Source organism: Hermetia illucens, chromosome 7 (assembly GCF_905115235.1).
Source record: "Hermetia illucens chromosome 7, iHerIll2.2.curated.20191125, whole genome shotgun sequence".
Taxonomy (NCBI): Eukaryota; Metazoa; Arthropoda; class Insecta; order Diptera; family Stratiomyidae; genus Hermetia; species Hermetia illucens.
Window position 1 is genome coordinate 5,547,458 of NC_051855.1, and position 22,390 is coordinate 5,569,847.

The window sequence follows — 22,390 nt, forward strand, 5'->3', positions numbered from 1 at the left end:
TCCAGAACCCCAACACCATTTCACTCTTCTTCTGGAAGCCAGAGAAAGCACATTTTACGGTATACACCTAATGACTCAAAGCAAAGCTTAATACCTTGCGCGGACGCAGTCCTTACAGCTAGGAGGAGTTTCCTTCTAAGCTGTTCGCACTGCTAAGTATCGTAGCCGGATGGATTAGAGTCGTCATACAGGACCCATCCATCGGCTTCGATAGCCTTGGCTACAAATGACGGCCTATCCGTTGCCGGCCGAGCCCTCTTTGGTGCCTTTTGTGTCGAAGAGTTAGGATCGTCCGAGGACCGCTGCCGCTTCGGTTTCCCCTCAACCTTGGCACAGCTCTTGGGTTGTGCGTTGCCCGAAGGCGGTTTGCTCGGAGGTTGTTTGCCCGAGAGCGGTTTGCTGTCCGTGGATTCATGGACAAAACTTTAGCCTCAGCAGGTGGCGCCGATTGGAGTCAGGAGTGCTGACAGAAGGGGCCTGCTTCGGCTCGTCCGTTAAAGACTGGGTCCCAATTGGAGTGGTTCCCACTTGTGGGGAATCTGAGTCTAGACTCAGGTTCTCCATCGATGAGCTCAGGGTTGCCTCTTCACTCTGGGTTGGATCGTCACGATCGAAGTTTAACTGTGTTTGCTTTATAGGTCTATGTTTTTCTTTTTTTCATAGTTGGCTGCCATGGCCTCAATTTTTCCGGAGAAAGTAAGTCGATCTCGGCAGAGCCCCTTTTTGCCGAGTCAAGGCTAGTTGAAACTGGGGGTTGCCTGATACCCAGAGTTCACCGTTTACGGCCACATCTTAACCCCTGTGACCATTCAGCCCTCGGCATGGTAGTCACACTTTGGCTTGGGGTTTTGATTACCGCTTGGTTTTAGGTGTCACCTCCCGTTTCCTGGAGGATCTTCCTTACTGAGCTCCCGTACCACGACAAGGTAGGTAATCGTCGACTGAGTGACCATTATTAGTTCGGAACAGAATAGTCTCAGCATGGTTGCCTCTAATAATTTTGACATTTGAACGCAGGGCCTCGGTCTTGAGGATCTTTCATCGAAGAAGATCCTAGTCTCCTTGACTGATCCAGTACGACAGATTCTGTTAAAACGAAGCTACGGCTCTTGAATCAAAAATATATAAGAACAGTTCTGCAACTTTGCCAGCTTTGCCGCCAGTAGATAGGAAACAGCTTTGGCATGTTGCAGGTTGATTTGACTAATTCTTATGTCATAAGTGCAGTCTACTATGAAAACCACCGCTAACTGAAAAGTCTGCTGCATTCAGTGAGGATCTTACCGGTATTACCAGCTTGTTCTCACCTTCCGCCAAAAGTCCCGCTTGCTTGCGTCCGATTTCTCTGGATATTGTCACACTTGTTGGTGTAGCAAAGTCCATGTCCTCATTCCCAAGAAATTTTCCCTTTTTTCGCAGTGCCTTCCGTTTTCGGCTAAAAGCCTTCCCAGTTTCACGGAGTCCGGGCTGCATGGATGCTTTCACATACCGGCGTTAGACCAGTTGCGTGCACATTACCAGCTTCCTTTTCTTCCGTTTTTGCTGGTACAGGCGGAGAAGGTTCTGACAGGCAAGCTTGTAGTCCTTTCTCCTTTGCCGCTACAGTTTCTTTCTGCCGAGCCTTCCCCTCTCGTATTTTAGAAGAGTTAGGCAACAGTGTCACCGACAGGCCGCCCGTAGTTAGATTTTCAGTTCCTCTCATTAAGGGAGTTGCTTTACAATCCTTTTTGGTGGACCACGCCGTAGACAACGGGTGTAGGTTTTTCACTGAAGTGGAGAGCCTGTCTTACACAGATTTCTCCGTGGGAGAACATGAATTAGGTGGGGACTCCAAAATCCGTGTCTCGGTCACGACCTGATTTCTCAAAGTCGCGGGTGGATTCGAAATCTGCCACTGCTTACCACTTAGAGAGTTACAATCCTTTGTTTAAATCTTCATGTGTTTTTGGACACCCTTAGTGTAGTAGTAAACTACCACAAGCTCCCCCCATCATGACAAGGTGGTGTCCGAGGGGGAGATTAGTATTTTAAAGACGATTCGTTTTTTTTTTTTTCTTTTTTTGTGTTTTTGTGTAAAACAAAACCTTATTAAAATCGATTCAATGTATGTCTGTCTGTCTGTCACACACATTTTTCTCCAAAACGGCTAAACCGATCCGAACGAAATTTGATGGACAGATGGGAGCTATGAAGTCCCATGCATACAGGGAGTGGCATAAATTTAGGTGGAGTTTTAAAGGGGGGCTCCCCATATATGCAAAGGGGGGATTCCAATTTTTTTTTCATCGGAAATAGTGATGTGGGGTATCAAATGAAAGGTCTCGATTTGTACTTTCCGAAACTGAAATTAGTTGGTTGTTTTGGAACACCGGATATAGGTAAGTATATGTAATAAAAAACTTTAGGTTGCGGTAATCATTAAATGCCAAGACTTGAATCAAATGGGTCGTTAGATATGATGAAGTGAAATACAACGTTAAAGCAATGTCATTCTTCAATACAAAGAGCCCTAAATGAATCTGATCTATCACAATGAATTGAGTAATTCGAGGTTAATATTTAATAAATTTCATTCTAGATAAATGAACTTAGTCACGTTAATATTCCGGTCATGCTATTGCCAGATGACTTTCGAGCGTATTCTAAGATAAAAGTTGATAATCATTTATTCAATAAGTAAGTGTTAAATTTTCGTGTGTCGCTTAGACACATAAAGAGGAAAAAAAATTAAATATCCATGGATAAAAATTTATCTTTTGTTTTTTTTTCTCTATTTTATTTTTACAGAGAAAATATGCCATCACATTTCAAAGTAAAAGAATATTGTCCGTTAGTCTTTCGTAATTTACGTGAACGTTTTGGTATTGATGATGTTGATTATCGTGAGTCATTGACACGCTCACAACCAATGCAAATTGATTCATCTGGAAAATCTGGTGCACAATTTTATCAGAGTTATGATAAATTTTTTATTATAAAAAGTTTAACGTCCGAAGAAATTGAAAGAATGCATGCATTTTTAAAACATTACCATCCGGTAAGTATATATTTATTATAAATAGGTATCGAATCTATAATTAGTCTGTGGACTTATAGCCTAAGCCCTTACGCATGTTCAGCCCCGGACCTAAGTTCCTAACTGGGAAGCTCGTCAGCCTCTTTATTCATTTTTCCAAGAGAGTTGTGTATGTTGCAGTTCTCCAGGTTTTTTGGGTTCTCTCTCTTCTGTTTCTTAACTAATGGCCACGGGGGCTCACTCCCGCGATCACCATTCATTAATCAAGAGCATTAGCCCCGGAGGTGTGTCCGGCGACAAGTGCGGCACATTTGCGTGACCAACCGGGTGCGACATGTCAAGCAGACTACCTTATGAACTACTCCAGAGAACTGACTGTAAGGCGAACCCCAGTACGACCCCCGACGTGATTTCCATCTGTCTCTGCCCCTCCAGCGCCTCACAGAGTAGAAAGTGGTCTTTCAGGTAATCTTGACATCCGTAACCCCCTGCCCCAATATAGGACTGATGTAACAGCGTTGCAAGAGATGCGTTGGACAGGGACCGGTTTCCTGGAGAAGAGCCGCTACACCATCCAGTAAACCATATGCTTGGAGTAGGTTTCTTAGCCACAAAATCAAACCTGCTGTTATCGGCTTTGAAAATATAAGAAAAAGGCCATGCACTCTGCGTTTGCGAGGCAACTTTAGAAATATAAGCCTCATAAACGTTCACGCCCCTACAGAGGGAGACTGCAGAGCCGGAGAAGGATACCTCCTACGAGGCAGTTGAGTGGACCTTCGAAGCCTGTCCCAAGTATGATATCAAAATCATACTTGGAAATTTCAACAGTCAAGTAGGAACGGAACCAATATTCAGGCGATACGTCGGCTCCCATAGCTTACATAGGGATACCAATAATATCGTACTGCGGATTATTCAGTTAGCTACAGTCTGTTACATAAGAACGTGGTCACTGTTAAATAATAACAATTGATTTTTCGAAAATTCGCAAATTTATTGATAATTTGGTCGTCAATACTCAATGCAAATACCTCAGTAGCAAGTCCAATCTCCTGCATTGTCAATTATGGCCTGGCACCGTCGGGGCATACTTTCCAGTAGTTTTTCTGCATATTCTACCGGAAAAGACCTCCAAATTTTCCGAATTTGTCGAGAAAGTTGATCTAAATTACATGGCTTGCGTCTGCGAAGCTGCATTTTCATCAGAGCCCACACATTTTCTATGGGATTTGCATCCGGTGACTGAGATGGCCAATCTAAAGTGACAACTCCATTTTGCGCCTTCCACTCGCTACACGCTCGACTCCGATGTTTCGGATCGTTGTTATCTTGAAGGATCCAGCTTTCATTTTTCTTGATATACCATTGCTTAGCAGATGGTAACAAAGCCTTTTGATATATTTTATTCATTTTTTTGGCATTTAAATTCTCGGTAAATAAGAACAAAGTACCGAAACCTTTGTTTGAGAAGCACCCCCAAACATGGACCTTGACGGAGTGTTTAACAGTCCGTTGAAGCATCCTACTGGTGGAGGTTGTCCAGGCGTGTTTGATGCTCGGAAATGCCCAGAAGGAGGATTCATCAGAAAAAATTACGTTGCTCCAATCGCGGTCCAAGTTTCCTTCGCCCATTCCACTCGTTTTTTAACGTGTTTTGCACTCAACATTGATTTTTCCAAAGTACTGCGATATTTCAGTTTATTGGCAAGCAAGTGCCTGCGAATCGTTCCGTAAGATATGTCAATACCTTTTGCTTTCAATTTCACAGCAGCTCCACGTAAAGTCAAAGTTTGATTTTTCGAGAACAATGCAAGAATCTTTTTTTCGTCTTTTTTTGAGACTTTGCTTGCACTTCCGCGATCAGGAAAAACATCAACGTTACCGACCTTTTTATAGCGATTTATCCACTTGCTAACGAACTGCTTCGACTTTCCCTTATATTTCGCAGCAGCAGTTTGCGTTAATTTGGGTCCTTTTTCATGCAAACATAGAAAAATTGCCTCAAGGCGAGAGGCGTAAACAGCACTCATTTCGAAAAACCACTCAATTAAAGACTAAATTTGACAGAGAGCTGACTTTTTACAAAAAACATGAAGGACTGAGGTGCCCTCTATGTCATAGAAAAAGAAACAGGACGCTCCGATTTTTTATCTACGTGTAACAGCGACCACGCTCTTATGTAACAGACTGTATATCCAGTTAGCTGCATCACACGAAATGGTTGTTGGAAGTACCTGGTATGCGCGGGAAACGGTCCACAAAGAAACGTGGGCCTCTCCAGACGGGACCACTTTCAACCAAATTGACCACGAGCTGATCGAACTCCGCCACTTCTCAGCCTTGATGAATGTAAGAACATCTAGGGGGCCAATATAAACTCGGACCACTATCTCGTTGTCATAGTGCTACGAGCCCGAATTACAACACCACCTACAATCCCCTCTGACAATCAGGTGAGAGTAAATACTGAAACCATTCACAAGAGCCCTTCGTAACACCTATAAGGCCGAAATGGATGCCGCAATAACCGCAGCTAACAGAAGTCCTAGAGATGAAGCATCAACAAATGATCTTCACAACCACCTGAAGAACGTTATCAGTGATACGTCCCCAAAAATACTTGACCTCAACCGCAAGAAAAGTCGAAATGGCTGGTTTGACGATGAACGTAAGCTAGCAACAGAACGGAAGAACGCCGCATACCGAGTAATGTTGCATTCTCAAAGAACGCGGGCACGCGCAGAGACTTATCACGAACTCCGTCGAGCGGAGAAACGACTTCACAGACGGAAGAAGGAAGCCTGGGAGAACCAAAAAGTCCGTCAACTCGGAAAGTACAGGGAGCAATCGCACCAGGCGCGCAAGTTTTACCAACAAGTCAGCAGGATGAAAGCCTATACACTCCGATACTCATCCTGCCGAGACAAAGAAGGATATCTGATTTCCGACAGAATGGGCATATTGAAGCGATGGGTTGAATATTTTGGTGAACTGCTCAACAACAAAAATATATGCGAGTTGGAGGTCCCGCCAACTGAGGATGACGAACAAATGCTACCACCACCAAGCATAGAAGAAATACTCCGTGCAATTCATCGGCTTGAAAACCATAAGTCGCCAGGAGCCGGTTGAATTACAGCCGAATTGGTTAAATATCGGAAGGCGACCAATTACACCAAGTGGTTCATCAACTGATGCTCAAAGTATGGGACAGGGAATCAATGCCTGACGACTGGCAACGGGGCATTATCTGTCTCATATATAAAAAGGGGGATATCACGCAGTGCAGCAATTATAGAGGTATCACGTTGCTGAGTACCATCTATAAGATATTTTTTCCACTGTCTTGCTAGAACATGATTGGCCCATACCAAAGAGGCTGCACTCCAAGCAAATCAGCAACAGATCAGATTTTCTCTCTGCGGCATGCCATAGAAAAACTGTTGGAATATGGACATCAGTTGCACCATATTTTTATCGACTTTAAAGCCGCCTATGACAGCATAGCCAGAGTAAAACTGAACACGGCCATGAGAGAATTCGGTATCCCAACGAAATTGATAAGACTGACTAGGCTGACTCTGACGAATGTGCGAGACCAGGTAAAAACAGCAGGATCACCCTCGAGACCATTCGACATCAACAACGGTCTAAGAGAAAGTTATTCGCAATGCCGGTGTAAATGCGAGAGTCACCATCCTCTTCAAGTCCACCAAGATAGGAGGCTTACCACTAGGTAAGAGTGTGATGACGTTCTTCACGGCCAACCACCTCTTTTAAGCTCTCGTCCTTACGGCGGTAGATAGCTTTACGCTCCTTGGCAAGCAGGGAAACAGGGATCACTTCCGCCGGTTTGGAGACAGTGCAATAAGCAGACCCGACTCGCAAAGTTCCACGTCTCTGTATTTGAGCAAAGCGCTTACAATGCACCTCCTTACCTTACGCCATAGAGCAGAACCGATTGCGTTACCCCCATAAGGAGACGTCTCCTAGTCGATATAGGACCCCATTCGTCATTAGCCGGCTCAAGGCCGAGACTCCAGCTGCAGCCCTGTCCGCTGCACAAACTGCCTTCATCCAGATCGAGCAGGCGGCGCGAGATCTTGGGCTGCACATCAAAATATTGGGTTGGGGAAAAAGAAATGTCGTATTTGTGATCGAAATTTGGCGCCTTATTTAACATACTTAGGATTATCCGAATTAGGTGAAATATGTGCCGTTTTGTTCGCAAACTTGTTGCCATTTAGAAGGCGGTTTCATTATTCCCCGCCCGAACTTGGTAGCACCAAGAGCGTTTTGCATGGACCAGAATAGCTGGTAATCACTTGGTGCCAGGTCCGGACTATACAGTGGGTGCAATAGGACTTCCTATCCGAGCTCCCGTACCTTCTGGCGGGTCATCAAAGATGTGTGAGGTCGAGCGTTGTTCTGGTGGAACACAACACCATTCCTATTGACCAATTCTGGCCGCTTTTGGTCAATCGCCTGCTTCAAACGGTCGAGTTGCTCACAGTAGAGGACCGAATTGAGGGTCTAGCGAACGCTGTGCTGTGCGAATCGTTACAGTATCGGGCCGATAAACCTCACAAATTTTTTCGGCCGCCTTCGTTGCATTTTTATCTCTCAGGTAGTAAAACTGTAAAATGTGACGAATTTCTTCCTTGATGAACTCCATTTTTGATGCGCTATAACTTGAGACTGAAACGTACGATCACAACATTATCAAAGAGACACTGGTAGCACAGATACGATAAGTACAAGACAGGATATGTCTAAGTGTCGCCATCTATTGATAAAATACGACGTCAGCTCCAAAAACCAACCAACGAACAACATCAAACCGCACTGGTCAAACGGCAAGAATAAAGATGGAAAACTACAGCTTTGAGAACGTTGAAAATTTATCCTATCTAGGGTCGGAAATGACAATCGATAACAGCTATGACAATGAAATCCGCGCACGGTTATTGGCTGCCCATAGAACCTATTTCAGCTTACAAAAACTGTTTCGCTCGAAACGTCTCACCATAGGATCAAAGCTCTTATTGTACAAGACTATGATTTTGCCAGTCCTCATGTATTCCTCGGAGACTTGGGTTCTTAGCAAAAAAAAAGAAACTGCGATCTCTTAGCCGCGTTCGACAGAAGAATCCTCTGAAGAATTTTTGGCCCCCTACATGAGGATGGACGATTCCGTAGCCTACATAACGACGAAATCGATGAGTGATACCATGACCGTCTGGTCGTGGATAAAGTCCGGCTCATCAGGTTGGGGTGGGCCGGTCACTTAATCCGCATGAATGATCCAGCCCGGAAAGTCTATAAGGGAAATATCTATAGTAGAAAAAGAAGACAAGCCGGACCCTGCCTGAGATGGAGCGATGGCGTAGGTCAGGACGCTAGACAGTTTTTAGGGACATCGAATTGGTGGACCTCGGCGCAAAACCGGGATGTCTGCTGGAGTTCCTTATTAAGGCAGGTCTAGACCGGATATGGGTTGTTGCGCCATTGGTGATGATGATGAACTTCCACCATAGCGAGTTTTTGGCCTCGAAAATTCACTGAGGTCTCGGTCGTCTCATCCTTTTCTGTGAGACAGCCAAGATCTCGGATTTCCAAAGAGCACTGAAGCCAGAGGAGTTCCTCCTAGTAGAATTATATGCCAAACCCCTGTTTGTGCCTAGATTCGTTTCATCTGGATAATCTTATCCTAACAAAAGAAAATAAAAGTGATAGAAATCCCCACAATTGATTGATTAACTTATTCCTGAATTTTTCCATGTTTTGGTCAACATGTTTTTAATTGTTTATTCCTTCCAGTATATTGTTGAACGCCACGGAAAGACATTGCTACCACAGTATCTGGGAATGTATAGGTTAACTGTTGAGAGTGTACAATACTATTTTGTTGTTATGCGAAATGTTTTTAGTTCACATTTAACAATACACAAGTAAGTGTTATTTAAAATTAGTACGTATAAAATATATAAGGGATTTATATACAAGATATCCCGTTTATGATCCTACATATGTTAATGGTGGATAGTACCACTTGTTTGAGGAAAATTGGTCCAGGAATATCTACTTTGTCTTTTACCGTTACAGAGCTACACTGTTTTTCTTGAATAGTGTCAAAAATCTCGACCTTGCCAACTAAATCACAACTCCCAGGTCCCTCAATCATTTAAGTCCAGATTTGATACCATTTTCGGAAACTGCATAAAATCTAGCTAAAAATCGATTATGAAATTTCTTTAAAATTTAAACAGTTATATCTTCGAAGCGATGATGACCTTTGTAATTGAAAAAGTATCCGTTTATAAGAAATTTTATGAAGTTTCCGAAAATGGTATCCAAATCTGGGTTTAACTGAGTGAGGGAGTGGGAAAATGGTGATTATTTTGGGAAGATCAAGCTTTTTGACACTATTCACGAAAAACGGTATAATAATGTAACGGTAAAAGACAGAGAGCCTATTCTATGGATTAATTATCCTCAAACAAATGGTACTATTCACCATTAAAGTTTGTACCATCATAAACGAGAAACCATTTCTAGATCTACTAAATCTTGTTTTATATTTTTTCATTCGCAGAAAATTCGATTTAAAGGGTAGTACGGTTGATCGTGAAGCATCAGAAAAAGAATTAGAAAAACCTTTACCAACATATAAAGATAATGACTTCATGAAACAAAAAATTCGAATACAAATTGGTGAAGTTTCCAAAGAAAAATTAGTGGAAACTTTGAAAAATGATGTTGATGTAGGTTCCCTTGAAAATAATCACAAGCTATAATTAGTAATTTTTATATTTTTCCTACTTTTATATTGCATAGTTTCTTACAAAGCTACATATTATGGACTATTCCTTGCTAGTCGGTATACATGATTGTGTTCGGGCTGAGGAGGAGGCGGCAGCACAAAGTGAAAATGCCAGAGAAAATGCCGGACGCGGTGAAACTAGTGAAAGTGAAGAATGTGATAGTGGTGAAAGGTAAATTATAGTTTTTTTTTTTATATTTTTATTTCTTGTTAATTTTACATTTTATATAATTTTAAAACTATTTTTCGAATGAGATATTTAATACAGTAGAATCTCGATAATTCGTATGGTCAGAGGTGCAGCAGCGTCTGACGATTTGCCTCTGTTCTGGTAAGAAACCGTAAAGCCGTCATCGCCTCACATTTTTGCAAAGTTTGGGTGCTAAGCCCTAAATGAGGGGTCCGTGGATCCAAAAAAGAGGGAGTAAGTTGCTCCCCATTTGGTCTGGCCCAGCATTAAGTTGATGCGGACTGAGGACCCCACAATTCTCAAAAATAAAAAAATAAAGAAAATTAACTTTGTGACTATTTATTTCCAATTACTGTCTTACATCTGATACATTTTGCTTAAAAGTAGCTTAGAATTATTACAATGGGTGGCTATACATTGTTTGGCCTACCCGACCTTCTCTGTAATTAACTTTATTGTGTAAAAATAAACTGTAATTTACAACGTTCCTTGGCCTCTTTGCACTCCTACCAGGCAAGGTGTGTCAAAGAGGGAGAGGATTATTGATTTTAGGTCAAGGTTCAGTATCTGGCACGGCCTAAGGAAAGTCGCTAGTGGGATTGTTTTGCCCTGCTCATGCAGTCTTCTAATTTTTGGGTTTGGATGGTTTTCAAGTTTATTGAAAAACCGCTCCGTAATGTTGAGAATATATTCTCTAATGGGGTCTATATTTGCTCGCCGGTATACTATGGCGTTCCTGCTGCACTTCTTAGTCCACTTCCAATTGTAAGACAATCCAGTGCAATGTCTTAATACACGGCGTTCGAAAGACATGCATTTATCCATGGCTTTCGAAGAGCAAGTGATCCACGAAGGGGCTCCGTAGCATATGATGGGCCTGATGAGAGTTTTTATATAGGATCAGCTTAGTTTTGGTGCCTAGACCCACTTTTTTGCAAAGAAGAAAGTAGATCTTGCGCAATGCACCATTTGCTTTGCCAATGGCGAGTTCAACATGGTCGTTAAATTTTAGGAATTCGTTGAAATTGATTCCTAGATATTTGATCGATTTCGACCCTCTTACTATTGCACTCCCGATTTCCAGTTTCAGGCGTTTAGCCTTCCTGTGGATGGATCTAGATCCCCTAGATTTCCTCCTGAAGATATAGACTTGTGTCTTGGTTGAGTTAATTTTAATACCCCAGCTCTGGTAGTAGTAGCAGAGGTCAATCAAGTAATCCTCTATATCCCTAACTGCCTTGTCTGGGCGAAAATTAGAGGAGTAGACGAGTGTGTCGTCGGCATACTGCATAAGTTACTGCATACCGACCTCAGGGGAGAGGACATCAGCAGTGAAAATGTTATATAAAGTAGGACCAGAAATGGATTCGTGCGGCACCCCGGAAGTAACCGGCAAGAGATCGGAAATCTCATTTCCGACACTGCCGTAAAAATGTCTATCCTCGAAGAAACCAGTGGCAAGTCTGATCGTCGGGATTGGGAATTCGTATTTGATCAGTTTATATATTAGCCCGTTTATCCAGACGGAATCAAAGGCCTTTTCTAAATCCAGAGCGCAAGCTACCGTGGGTTTGTTATTGACGTTAAGTCTGCCGGCCACAGTATCGTGGAGGTAGCTCAGGGCGTGCTGTGTTCCGTGTTTAGCACGGAAACCGAACTGATGGTCTGGAATAATGTTGTTAAGATTGCAATGTTGGACCAGCTCTACGGTCCATGCTTTCTCAAAAAGCTTCCCCAGGTTAGATAGAAGCGAAACGGGTACGAAGTTACCAGGTTCACAGGAGACACCTCCTTTCCGAATGGCTATAATTTTGGCTATTTTCCAGGTGGATGGGAAGTAGCCATTATTAATGCAGTTGTTAAAAACCGCAAGCAGTAACTTAAGGGAGGCTACTGGAAGATTTTTTTAGACGAAATTCGTAATTCCATCTGGGCCTGCTGACTTTTTACCGTTAAGGTTATGGGTAATAGCAGTGAGTTGTGATAAACTCAGAAATTTGCTCGAATCAGTAGGCTTGTTTAAAGGGTTCTGGGCAGAAAAAGATGTGATTCTGTAGCAGTTCCTAGAAGTGAAATCTCTGACTGTTGAATCAACTGTCTCAGTGAGAGCCGTTCTGTTGCTCGGAGGTGTTGCGTTGAGCTGCCGCTCGAAGTATTCCCCAAGTGTTTTTGCTTTCTCAGCATCACTGCAGACTCGCACTTTGTTTTGGGTTAGAACAAAGTTGTGGGATTTGTATTTCCCGGTTAGCCTGTTGATATTTTGGAACATATTAGCTCCAGGCTTAATATCTGCAAGTTTGCGGGTCAATTCCTTGCTACGGAAAGTCGCCACCATACCACGGATTAGCGTACCGAGACAGTTAATCCGGGAGAGTAATGTTTTATATTCCGCATTTATTTTATTCCCGTGCTCGTGAAATTTGCGCTTGAGATTACGCCTCCAAATCTGCCTAACTTTCAAGTGGAGCATTATCTCATGTGGAAGAGAATTGAATTCAAACTCATCGGCTTTTATCAGCTTAGAGTTCCTGCGTGTAGTAGTGTCAATAGCGTCAGACGCCAAGTTAATAGCCTCGTCGATTTCTTTGTCCGACAGATTCCGATTATTTGAGAGCTTTTTAAAGTTGAGTTTTGGTGCTAACTCAGCCCTGAATTTATCCCAGTCAGTGTGGGCGAAGGACCTAATTACTCTCTTTTTCAGAGAAAGAGGTGAAGACAGTTTGAGATTGACCGCGAAACGGTCGGACATGCCTGGTAAGGTATCACATGATATTACCTGAAAGCTTTGCTTCATTTCCATAGACAGAAGGAAGTAGTCTAATATAGATTGACTACTGGGCCTTGACGGAGAATTCGGCAAGATCATCACGAGACTGGTAGGCGAGAAAAGGTCGTGGATCCATTTGAGCAGGGTTTTCCCATTACAGTTAATGGCCGTGTCGCCCCAGTGAGTGTGCCTGGAGTTGAAGTCGCCTCAAAAGACAAGGTAATTAGATTTTAACTGGAGATCGCTCAAGACTTTTAAGTCATGGCCCGATTCCTCATTTCTTGATTGGCACCTAATATAAACGGAGACAATGAGAATCCGTTTATTGCCAGCCGTTTTAATGAAAGCCGCCGCAGTGGAACAGGTTAGCAGGTTGTCTATGGCGACTTCCTCGAATTCATAATCTTTTTTGATTAATAGGGCAGAGCCGGTGTTGTTATCGTCCCGGATAATGTTATATCCGGTGAAGTTCACATTATGCCTGCTTTTAAGATGGGTCTCCGAAACGCAATAAATGTCTGCTTTCAGAGAGTCGATCAACACCTGGACAGTGGCACGTTTGGCGTGAGATACTTAACTCCATAAATTAAGAATAAGTTTAATGGCAGCGAATTGCCCTTGTTCATTCGTGCTGGCTGAGGTGAGGGCTCCAACCAATTCACGGAATGCAGCCGGCTGGTTTGGGAGAGACTTTGTTGGAGGTGGAGATGCAGGGGCCACCCAGGGCAGTGATTGTTTCATGGCTTGGGCGTAAGATATATCTGGTTTGGCCAAACTTTGCGACAGTTGTGCTACTGCCTGTTTGGTCTGCTGTGCTTCTTTAGATTTGCGGACTTTGGCAGCTTCTTTTCGGGCCAGCATATCTTTATATGCTGGGCAACCGCGGAAGCTGGCGGGATGTCCGACTTTGTCGCAGTTGCAGCATTGCGGCATCTCCGTTGAGGGGCGTGGGCTTGTTGTGGCGTTTAAGCCTTGCTCTTTGATGAGAGCGAAGATTTTGCCGTGATCCTGGATGGATTCGGCGAAAATGAGGGTCTTATCCGCCCTCGTGTTCTTGAACGTTGCCTTTATTCCTTTTGCCTTAAGGGACTTTAACAGAACAGGAACATTTAATGAATATCCGGTAATTACCGGTATCTTTTGCTTCTTTGGTTTCTGAGCGGGGGTTGGGGTAATATTTGCCTGGGGAGTGCTTTCACTAATCTTTTAAAACTTACATATTCTGGTCTTTCATATTTCTAATTTTTATGTATTCAAAAAATAATCTTTTTGTATTCATATTTATATTCTTTATGTTTATTTTTGATGTACAACTTTTTTAAAATAAATAAATATACTATATTTTTATTCATATTTTTACTATGTGAAGGTTTACATACAATACGCCACCTGATTCGCCAAGATGCATTGGACAATACAATGAGATAATTCACGATATTGATATTTATGCCATACCTAGTCTAGAAGGTGAGAGTAACTTTAAATGATGATGATTATTTAAATTATATTACTATACAGATTGCACCGTTCACGACGAAAGAAATTTTAATGGTGTATAGTACTTGCTTGTTTGGGAAAAATTCGACAAGGGGATGGGGATTCTATCTTTTGCCGTTACGAAATTATACCGCTTTTTATGAATAGTGTCAAAAAGCTTGATCTTCCCAAAGAAAATCACAATTTCCCACTCCCTGAATTATTTAATTCAAAATTTGATACCATTTTTGGAAGCTACATAAAATTTTTTTTATAAATGGATATTTTTTCAATTACAAAGGTCATCATCATTTCGAAAATATAACTATTTGCCATAACTCTGTAACGCTAAAATATAGAGTGCCCATTCCAGGGACCAATTTTGTTAAAACAAGTGGTACTATCCACCACATTCCAACCTAACGAAACAGTTACCTTCTTGTTTTAATTAAGAAGATTCTTGCTGAACACTTTTTTGTGTATTCTCCTCACTCCCTCATACGTTAATTCATGCCGATAGAATTTCAAATTGTCCAGGTTATATGAACCGTATTATTACCATGCAAATTATATCAATATGTAATAACTTTCTTGTTATATTAATTTCATTTGTTTTCTCTTTTATCTTCTGCTTCTTAGAGAAACAAGAAATTTATTTCATGGCTATCATCGACGTTTTAACGTTGTATGGAGTTAAGAAACAGGTAAGTCTTGTCCCCAGTTGTTTATTTCAATAAGTTTAATTTTACAAATAATGTTTCCGGCTCGGACTTATACCCTTCTTAAGGAAAATAAATTTAAAAAAAAAAATTTATAGCCTGCTTGAAGATGTGAGGAGGCTTTGGACTGGATATAAGCCAGGTCTTTAATCGGTCACCGTTATCCCTAAAAAGACGTGATGCAGTACCCTCCAGACACAAGACCGACTACTTATAAAGCTCCTACATATAAATAACGGGCATTATAAGTGGAAAGGTCAATGCCCAACTTGAGACGAAAAATATTCTGTCCGAGAAGCAGAAGGGTTCCCGAGTTGGATGGAGAAGTGCAAAGAGCAATTTGTTATTGAATCGGTGGTTGTAAACAGGCACCTAGAGGTCAAAGAAGTCTCTTTATTTGGTATATCAACTACGTCACGGCTATTGACAGTGCCCCGCACATCTGGCTAAGCAATGCCCTACGTCTGTATCGCATTGATCCCAAACTAATCAGTGTTAGTGCTTTTTGCTGAGAGTACCAACGCCCCTGAGCTAATTCGCGGTTGGAGGATTGTTGCGTCAACGATTATTATTATTTCCAAGTTATCACAATCTCGGCAGATGCCGGATTTTACCTAATACTAGCACTAAGTGCCAAGCATTTTGGCTCGGACGATCCTACCTACTTAAAAACTAAAGGGGCACTGGTGGTGGTGGCCGGTGGTAGGTCAGTGGGAGAATCCGTCGAGTACTCCCCGCAACATCGAGCACGTATGAAGAATGGTGTACTTCTGCATGATCTGAACCAGACTGTGCGAAAGTCCCAGGACATCAAGGGAAGCCGTCAGGGATTTAGGTACAATACCTGTAGCTGACAATATTATGGGAACTACAACCACCCGCTCGAGACGACAAATTTCTTTGATTTCCCGAGCCAATGGCTCATAGTTCACCTTCTTCTCCACGTATTTCCATTCAATGTTGCTATTATGGGAGATAGCAACATCAATAATATACGCGGAGCGTTCTGTCTTGTCAACTAACAGTACGTCAGGCTTGTTGTGTGGAGTATGGCGATCAGTTAGTACTTGTCGGTCCCAATACATGCTGCAAGCAGAACTATCAAGTACTGCTTGCGGCTCATATCGGTAAACAGAACATGTTCCCGTGATGATAACCTTACATACAGCATTATGCCTGGTGATGTATTTCACCGGTGCCATATCAGTACAGCCAGAAATGAGATGGTCCAACGTCTCTAACGCCGAACCACACATTCTGCACTGGTCGTTCTCCACCCGTTCTTTCATGATGAGCTTTTTATAAGCTCGGGTGGCGACCACGCCATCCTGAATGGCACACATAAACCCCTCCGTCTCAGCAAAGAGCTCCCCAGCACACAGCCATCTGTTCGACAGATGCAAATCGACAAATGGCTGCCAAAGATAATTCACGTGTTTACCATGCATTGCCTTCGACTTCCATTCATCGATCCGCTCTTGGTCCGACTTCACCCCACTCAGAGGATTGAAGGATCGATCCTTCAAGTTAAGTGGAGTCAGTCCACAGTCTGCCTTACAGACAGCCACATGCAAGGGACTTGCCTGCTCTTTGCTGTAAAAATAAGCGCGCAGCGAGTCGACTTGGCGATGATGTTGTGCCGCCACGTCAACCATGCCTCTACCTCCGATGTCACGAGGCAGGTTCATCCGCTCCACGGCAGACTTTGGGTGATGCATGCGGAATTTGGACATAGTTGTCCGTATCCGCCGCTGGACGTTTTCCAGATCGGTCTTCGTCCACGGCAATATTCCGAATGCATAAGCCAGGATGGCGAATACATTCAACGCGCTCATTTTATTCTTCCCCGAGAGATGCGATTTCAGCACCAGCTTTACACGTCGCAGGAATTCGGACAGCAGAGCATCTTTCAGATCACCAACTCGAGCATGGGTTCCTTGCAGAATTCCTAGGTACTTGTAGAAGTCTGTCTCGGTCATAGCTTCGATGTGGAGGTCACCAATGCTATGTCCGGCATGTGGTTCGTGATGACCCTTGCGGATGGCTTGGATTCGACACTTGTCCAATCCAAACTCCTTCCAAATATCACGGGTAAACATGTCAATTATTCGCAACAGACTTCTAAGATGGTCGTCAGTACCAGCATACAGCTTGATGTCATCTAAGTACATCAAGGGTGTCAGTTCGCACTTAGCACGTAGGCCATACTTTATTGCAAAACCATGCCCTCTAGCATCATTCAGTAGCCATGAAAGGGGGTTCAGTGCCATACAAAACCAAAGGGGACTCAATGAATCCCGCTGGAAGATGCCCCGCCGTATACGGATGGGCTCTGAGGTATTAGCACCCTCAGATGTACGCACTGATAAGGTGGTATGCCACCCTTCCATGACTGTCGCCAAAAACTTTATTAGTTTCGGATCAATGCGATACAGATGTAGGATATCGATTAGCCAGGTATGCGGAACGCTGTCGAAAGCCTTGGCATAATCGATATAGCAACTGAAGAGGTTTCTCCGGCCTTTAGTTGCTTGCTCTTTGTAACCCCTTGACCCAACTTGGCAGCCCTTCTGCTCCTCGGACAGAATGTTGTTGGTCTCGAGGTGCGCATTGATCCTTCCACTAATAATGGACGCGATGAATTTGTAGAGGGTTGGTAAGCAAGTGATCGGTCTTGTGTCTGCGGGGTCCTGCACCGTGTCCTTAGGGATAAGGTAGGTAATCCCCGCAGTGAGGAAAGGTGGAAATTCCTCCGGCCGACTCATGACCTCATTTGTACTGCGTGCCAACCGACTGTGTACGCTGGTAAATTTCTTATACCAGAAATTCTGCACCCGATCCAGACCTGGGCCCCTTCAGTTCTTCGAGCTGTTTATGGCTCGTCGAACTTCCTCTTCGGTAACATCCGCGAAATTCATGCCAGGTGTATTGGCATGGCGGGTGCCTTCGGCGGTGATCCACTCAGCATGCTCAGCATGCTGGGCAGGTAACCCCCAAAGTCCACCCCAATACTCTTTCGCTTCCGTCACCGAGAACTGTATTGTCTGGGCGCTCTGTTGGGATTCGTTGAGAGATCTCGTATGTTGCATTCTGGACACGTCTGGAATAACTTTCGCCATACCGTCGTAACCGACTGCATATGACAGAAAGTTTCTGTTTTAGTGTGTCCAGAATTTCAACAACGGGTGTCTCACAGGGGATGGCATAGTTCCGGTAAACCCTCTGCACTTTATTTCTCACCCGTCGGCTGGCACTGCCAGTGCTGATCTGAATCAGTCTAGCAATGTCCTGCCTTAGTGAGTCCCGCCGACATTCCAGACAAATTTTCCATGGTGGATCTCTTTTGTCACTCAAACCAATAACGCGAAAGCGAACCTTCTGACCGTGCAATCTAATAGCCGCAACTGCACCACAATACACAAGTGATTGTAGTTGCAGCAGCGACATATCAGCACACAGTCGAGACGCAATCTCATCATTGATTTGAGATAGAATTCCCGGAGTTGCTGGAGATGCATAGAGCCTGGGAATACCTAGTCTATGCAAAGGATCCATATCCGAGAATTCTATACACGCTCTTTGGAATTCGTCCCGAACCTCAGCGGAAACTTCAGCTGGACGGTGGAGAAGAGTGCTTCGGCGAGTACTGAACCTGTTGCCTGCAGTGCGGCGTGGTGTTGTTGATGCCGCCGCCTCTGCCCCCATCGACTCTCGGTCACCAGTTTCCCCGATGACTTCAAGTCGAACACTCTCCCTGATGGTGGCCGGGATTGTGTCGCTGCGAGTAATAAAGCGGTATTGGTCTGCGACTCGCTGCACAGTCACGTGCGCGAATTGCGGGAAACGCTCGACGAATCTCTGGTGCAACAAGGCGCGGTAAGATGTTATACCCGCTACCGCCGTTATTTCGTAGTAGGAGCGGATGATGAAGAGGTTCATTTCTTCAGTCCATTTCATCCGCTTCCTACGCGAACCTGCTTAAGTGGTCGCCATAGATTGTGGCGAAACAGCTGCAGCAGGCGGAGCTGTGCTCCTGGTCGTCGTGGCGCCTAGACGTCGAACCGCCCCACGACTAGCGGTTTCGACGCCGTGCTGTCCATTACGAGAGCCCGACCCAGTCACCAAGTCAGACGACTCCCGCCGGTTATCCGTACCGGACCGCAAATTTCTCCTTCTCATTGTTGGTGGTGCATTTTATCCCTAGCTGCCAGGTGTTGAGATAGCTTCCTTAGTGGGTAATCTGCAAGACTGCAAAGTTCCTGCACTTTCATCACCTACCCCCTGAGACGCTGCGGTGGCGTACAGCCATTCAGACTGAAGCTATCTATCCCTCCTCCTTTCACAACCGGGCTTGGGACCGGCTTCGGCGGAGTTATTATTATTATATAAGTCAAAAATTATATAAGTCGAGGTATACCTGTATTCGTAACTCTGCATACCTGCGTAGCTACCTACCTACAAATAAAAAATCAGCATTTATTATTATTATATGGAATGTTCTAACTTAGTTTTTTCTTTTCAACAAAGGCCGCTAAAGCAGCAAAAACAGTCAAATATGGGAGTAACGTGGATGGTATATCAACATGTGATCCTGAACAGTATGCGAAAAGATTTGTCGAATTTATGGATAAGGCTATTGAGTAAAAATAATAAGAAAACTTTATGCGTATCATTGCCATATGTGCGCCCGTTTAATTTGTGGTTTGACTGCGTATTCATGCATGCCCAAGGTTTATACAGTTAGGCTAAGCGAAATTAAGATGGAACAAACATTACTAATCCTCCTCTCCCACAACAGCAACATAAAAATACTACTATTAAGATAATTTAAAAACAAGGTTAAACTCATGAAGATCATGTAAGACCTAACGAGGCAAGCCAAAATACACAATATATATATATATATGGCTTGAGTAAGAGTTACCAATGGCAAACATCAAATTTCGAGACAAAGTTAAATTTTATTATTTTATTTTTTTTTTTTTTTAGTTCGTCGTCGTATAATTTTTCCATATTTCTTTATTTTTATTGAGCATGGTTTAAAATAGATTTTATAATTAATTTATTTAGTGAGATGTAAGCGGAATTATATAGTGTTAGGCTAATAACAACTAATGATTCAGATTTTTCAAGTTGCCTGACAAATGCATTTCACTTTTGACAAAAAACTGAGATTGGTAGCTCCAAATAAAGCCATTGATATTGAAGTTAAATATGTGTAAATACATGTGTATATTTAGATATATGTTGAATACATATATTTGAATAAATATAAATATATGAAAGTGAATATAAATTACGTTTATTTTTCGTTGTTTTCACAAACCAAGAAACTAGATCATGTTGAACTGCTAGCGATATAAAACCTCTTAAAGGCTCAATATTGACATTTTTAGTTGAAATCGGGATTCATGGCCAATGTTATTTATGGTAAATCCTAAAGCTTGCTTTTAAACAAAAGAAATATAAGAGCAAATAAACTACATACCGAAAAAATGTTAAAGTATGAATATATTAAATCTCGACTTAAATGAAAATAAAATAAAATTTCCGATGTACAGCACCAAAACTATTAAAAAGGAAAGAGTTATCAATGAAACATTCAACTATGGACTGCATTTAATTTAAAGCAAGGAGATTAGAAATTTCGAGGAAAATTCTGGAAGAAAAACTATTTAAAATTCGCGAGAAGGGAAAACAAAGTTAGATACAAGCTTGACGAGTTTAATTTTTTAATTGTGTGCAGAAAACATAAACAGACACAAATACATTAAGAAAATGGATATATGATTAAGATGAAATATTTCAAAATGATAACAGTTAAGAAAAATATCAGTGAAAACAAACAAAGCATATAATGTGGAAGTTTAGTTGAGTTATCTGTTTAGTTTTCGTTTATGTTCAATGTAATTTTATATTATTTCGGTTATTGTTACGAAACAAATAATTTTGAAAAAAAAAAAATGAATATATTCTGAAAAAAACAGGATAATTTTTTGTTGTATATTTTGTCATCTTTACTTTTTTTATATATCTTTTCTTATTCTTTTCCTCCTCCTTCTCCATGTCTCCTTTCTTATGTCTTAAATTTATATCCTTCAGCTAGTCATCATCATCATCATCTGATGGCTAGTAATTTTCTGCTGCACGGAGGTGCAAACATCTTAGAAAGAAACATCGCGCTTCCCTCCGATGGGGACGCTAGGGCTAGAGCGTGTTGAGTTTTAGTCCTTCGCACCTCTTTCAACAGCTTATTTTGTATTTTTACAATACCAAAGTCAACTTCGAGCCAATTCTCCTTCAACTTAAACATTTTGATGTTCTTCCGTTTCGTTCAGGTTCCTTTTTTGTCTGCTATCTCGGGCAGTAATAATTACATGCCCTGGGTCTGGGTATTCTAACGTATTGAGAACAATTCGCTTAAGAAACATGGGGAAAAAAGGCAAACTCTGAATCATGGAAAATGTCGTACCGTTTCAAGCATGGACACTACCTAAATATCTGACACTCTAGCAACGACTAAAATCGTACGAAGCACAATTTCAAAACTACTAATAACGCAAAGTTCCACAACGAATGTGGCTAGTTGGCGTTATATTTGTGCTTCAGAGTTCTCGCCTAATCACGGAAGATGCTGCCTTGAACTCCATTCAGTCATTCATTGGTTTAGTGGAGCAAAGTCATTATTTCGCATAAGCATGTCGATGGGGTTAATGTTTGTCACCACCCGCGCTGCTTCATTTCAACGCTACGGATTTTAGGAGAAGGTGCATATTATAAAATAAGTCGCGCTGCTTCAGCTATGAGCAATCTGCGAGCGTATTTTGACTTCCCAATGTTGGATAACATTCTAGCAAGCGCTGCCATGTGGCGGTTGTTTTTTGGCAAGCATACTTTTAAGTGCACCCTGAGCTTGGTTCAATTCTCATGAACATGACCGTCAATCATGCAACAACCGGTATCTGGTCTAGGTTTGCCTCGGTAAATGATTACAAATAGAGACGACAATATGTCGACCGACAAACAATTTGTCAATGCTCTTTTTTTTCTATGGTTCCTAGTAAAGATTGTTATCCTGTTGAATCAGGGCCAACATTGCCTTCTGGAAGGACTTCACAGCTCCCACTGCTTCCATTCCATTAGTCTCCATATCGTCTGAGTGATTCACTGTGATAAATAGGATCAAATTATCTGCAAACCCAATAATCGTTGTAGATGATTCTCTCCGTAATCTTCCCTGTTGTGTCCAACAATCAAATTCAGATCCAGAAATTTCAAGTGATTTGTTAGGTTTGGTAAGGAACACCCACTTTGTGTTTCTCATAGGGAAGAAAACCATTCTTCTCTTAAGCACGCATGGAAAATGGCGGAGAATAGGTCCGTATAGTCTTTACTG

General features: G+C 42.5%; 1 protein-coding gene across 1 annotated transcript in view; it reads left to right on the forward strand.

The window, feature by feature from the left end:
* LOC119660709 (phosphatidylinositol 5-phosphate 4-kinase type-2 beta) overlaps positions 1–20,986 on the forward strand; it is a 40,860-nt gene extending 19,874 nt beyond the window's left edge. The window contains exons 3-10 of the mRNA XM_038069344.1: positions 2,579–2,676; positions 2,788–3,037; positions 8,840–8,970; positions 9,615–9,783; positions 9,857–10,014; positions 14,169–14,266; positions 14,915–14,979; positions 19,522–20,986. Coding sequence (XP_037925272.1) covers positions 2,579–2,676; positions 2,788–3,037; positions 8,840–8,970; positions 9,615–9,783; positions 9,857–10,014; positions 14,169–14,266; positions 14,915–14,979; positions 19,522–19,638 — 1,086 coding nt within the window. The 3' untranslated portion in view covers positions 19,639–20,986. The remainder of the gene's footprint in view (positions 1–2,578; positions 2,677–2,787; positions 3,038–8,839; positions 8,971–9,614; positions 9,784–9,856; positions 10,015–14,168; positions 14,267–14,914; positions 14,980–19,521) is intronic.
* Positions 20,987–22,390: the final 1,404 nt, after the last annotated feature.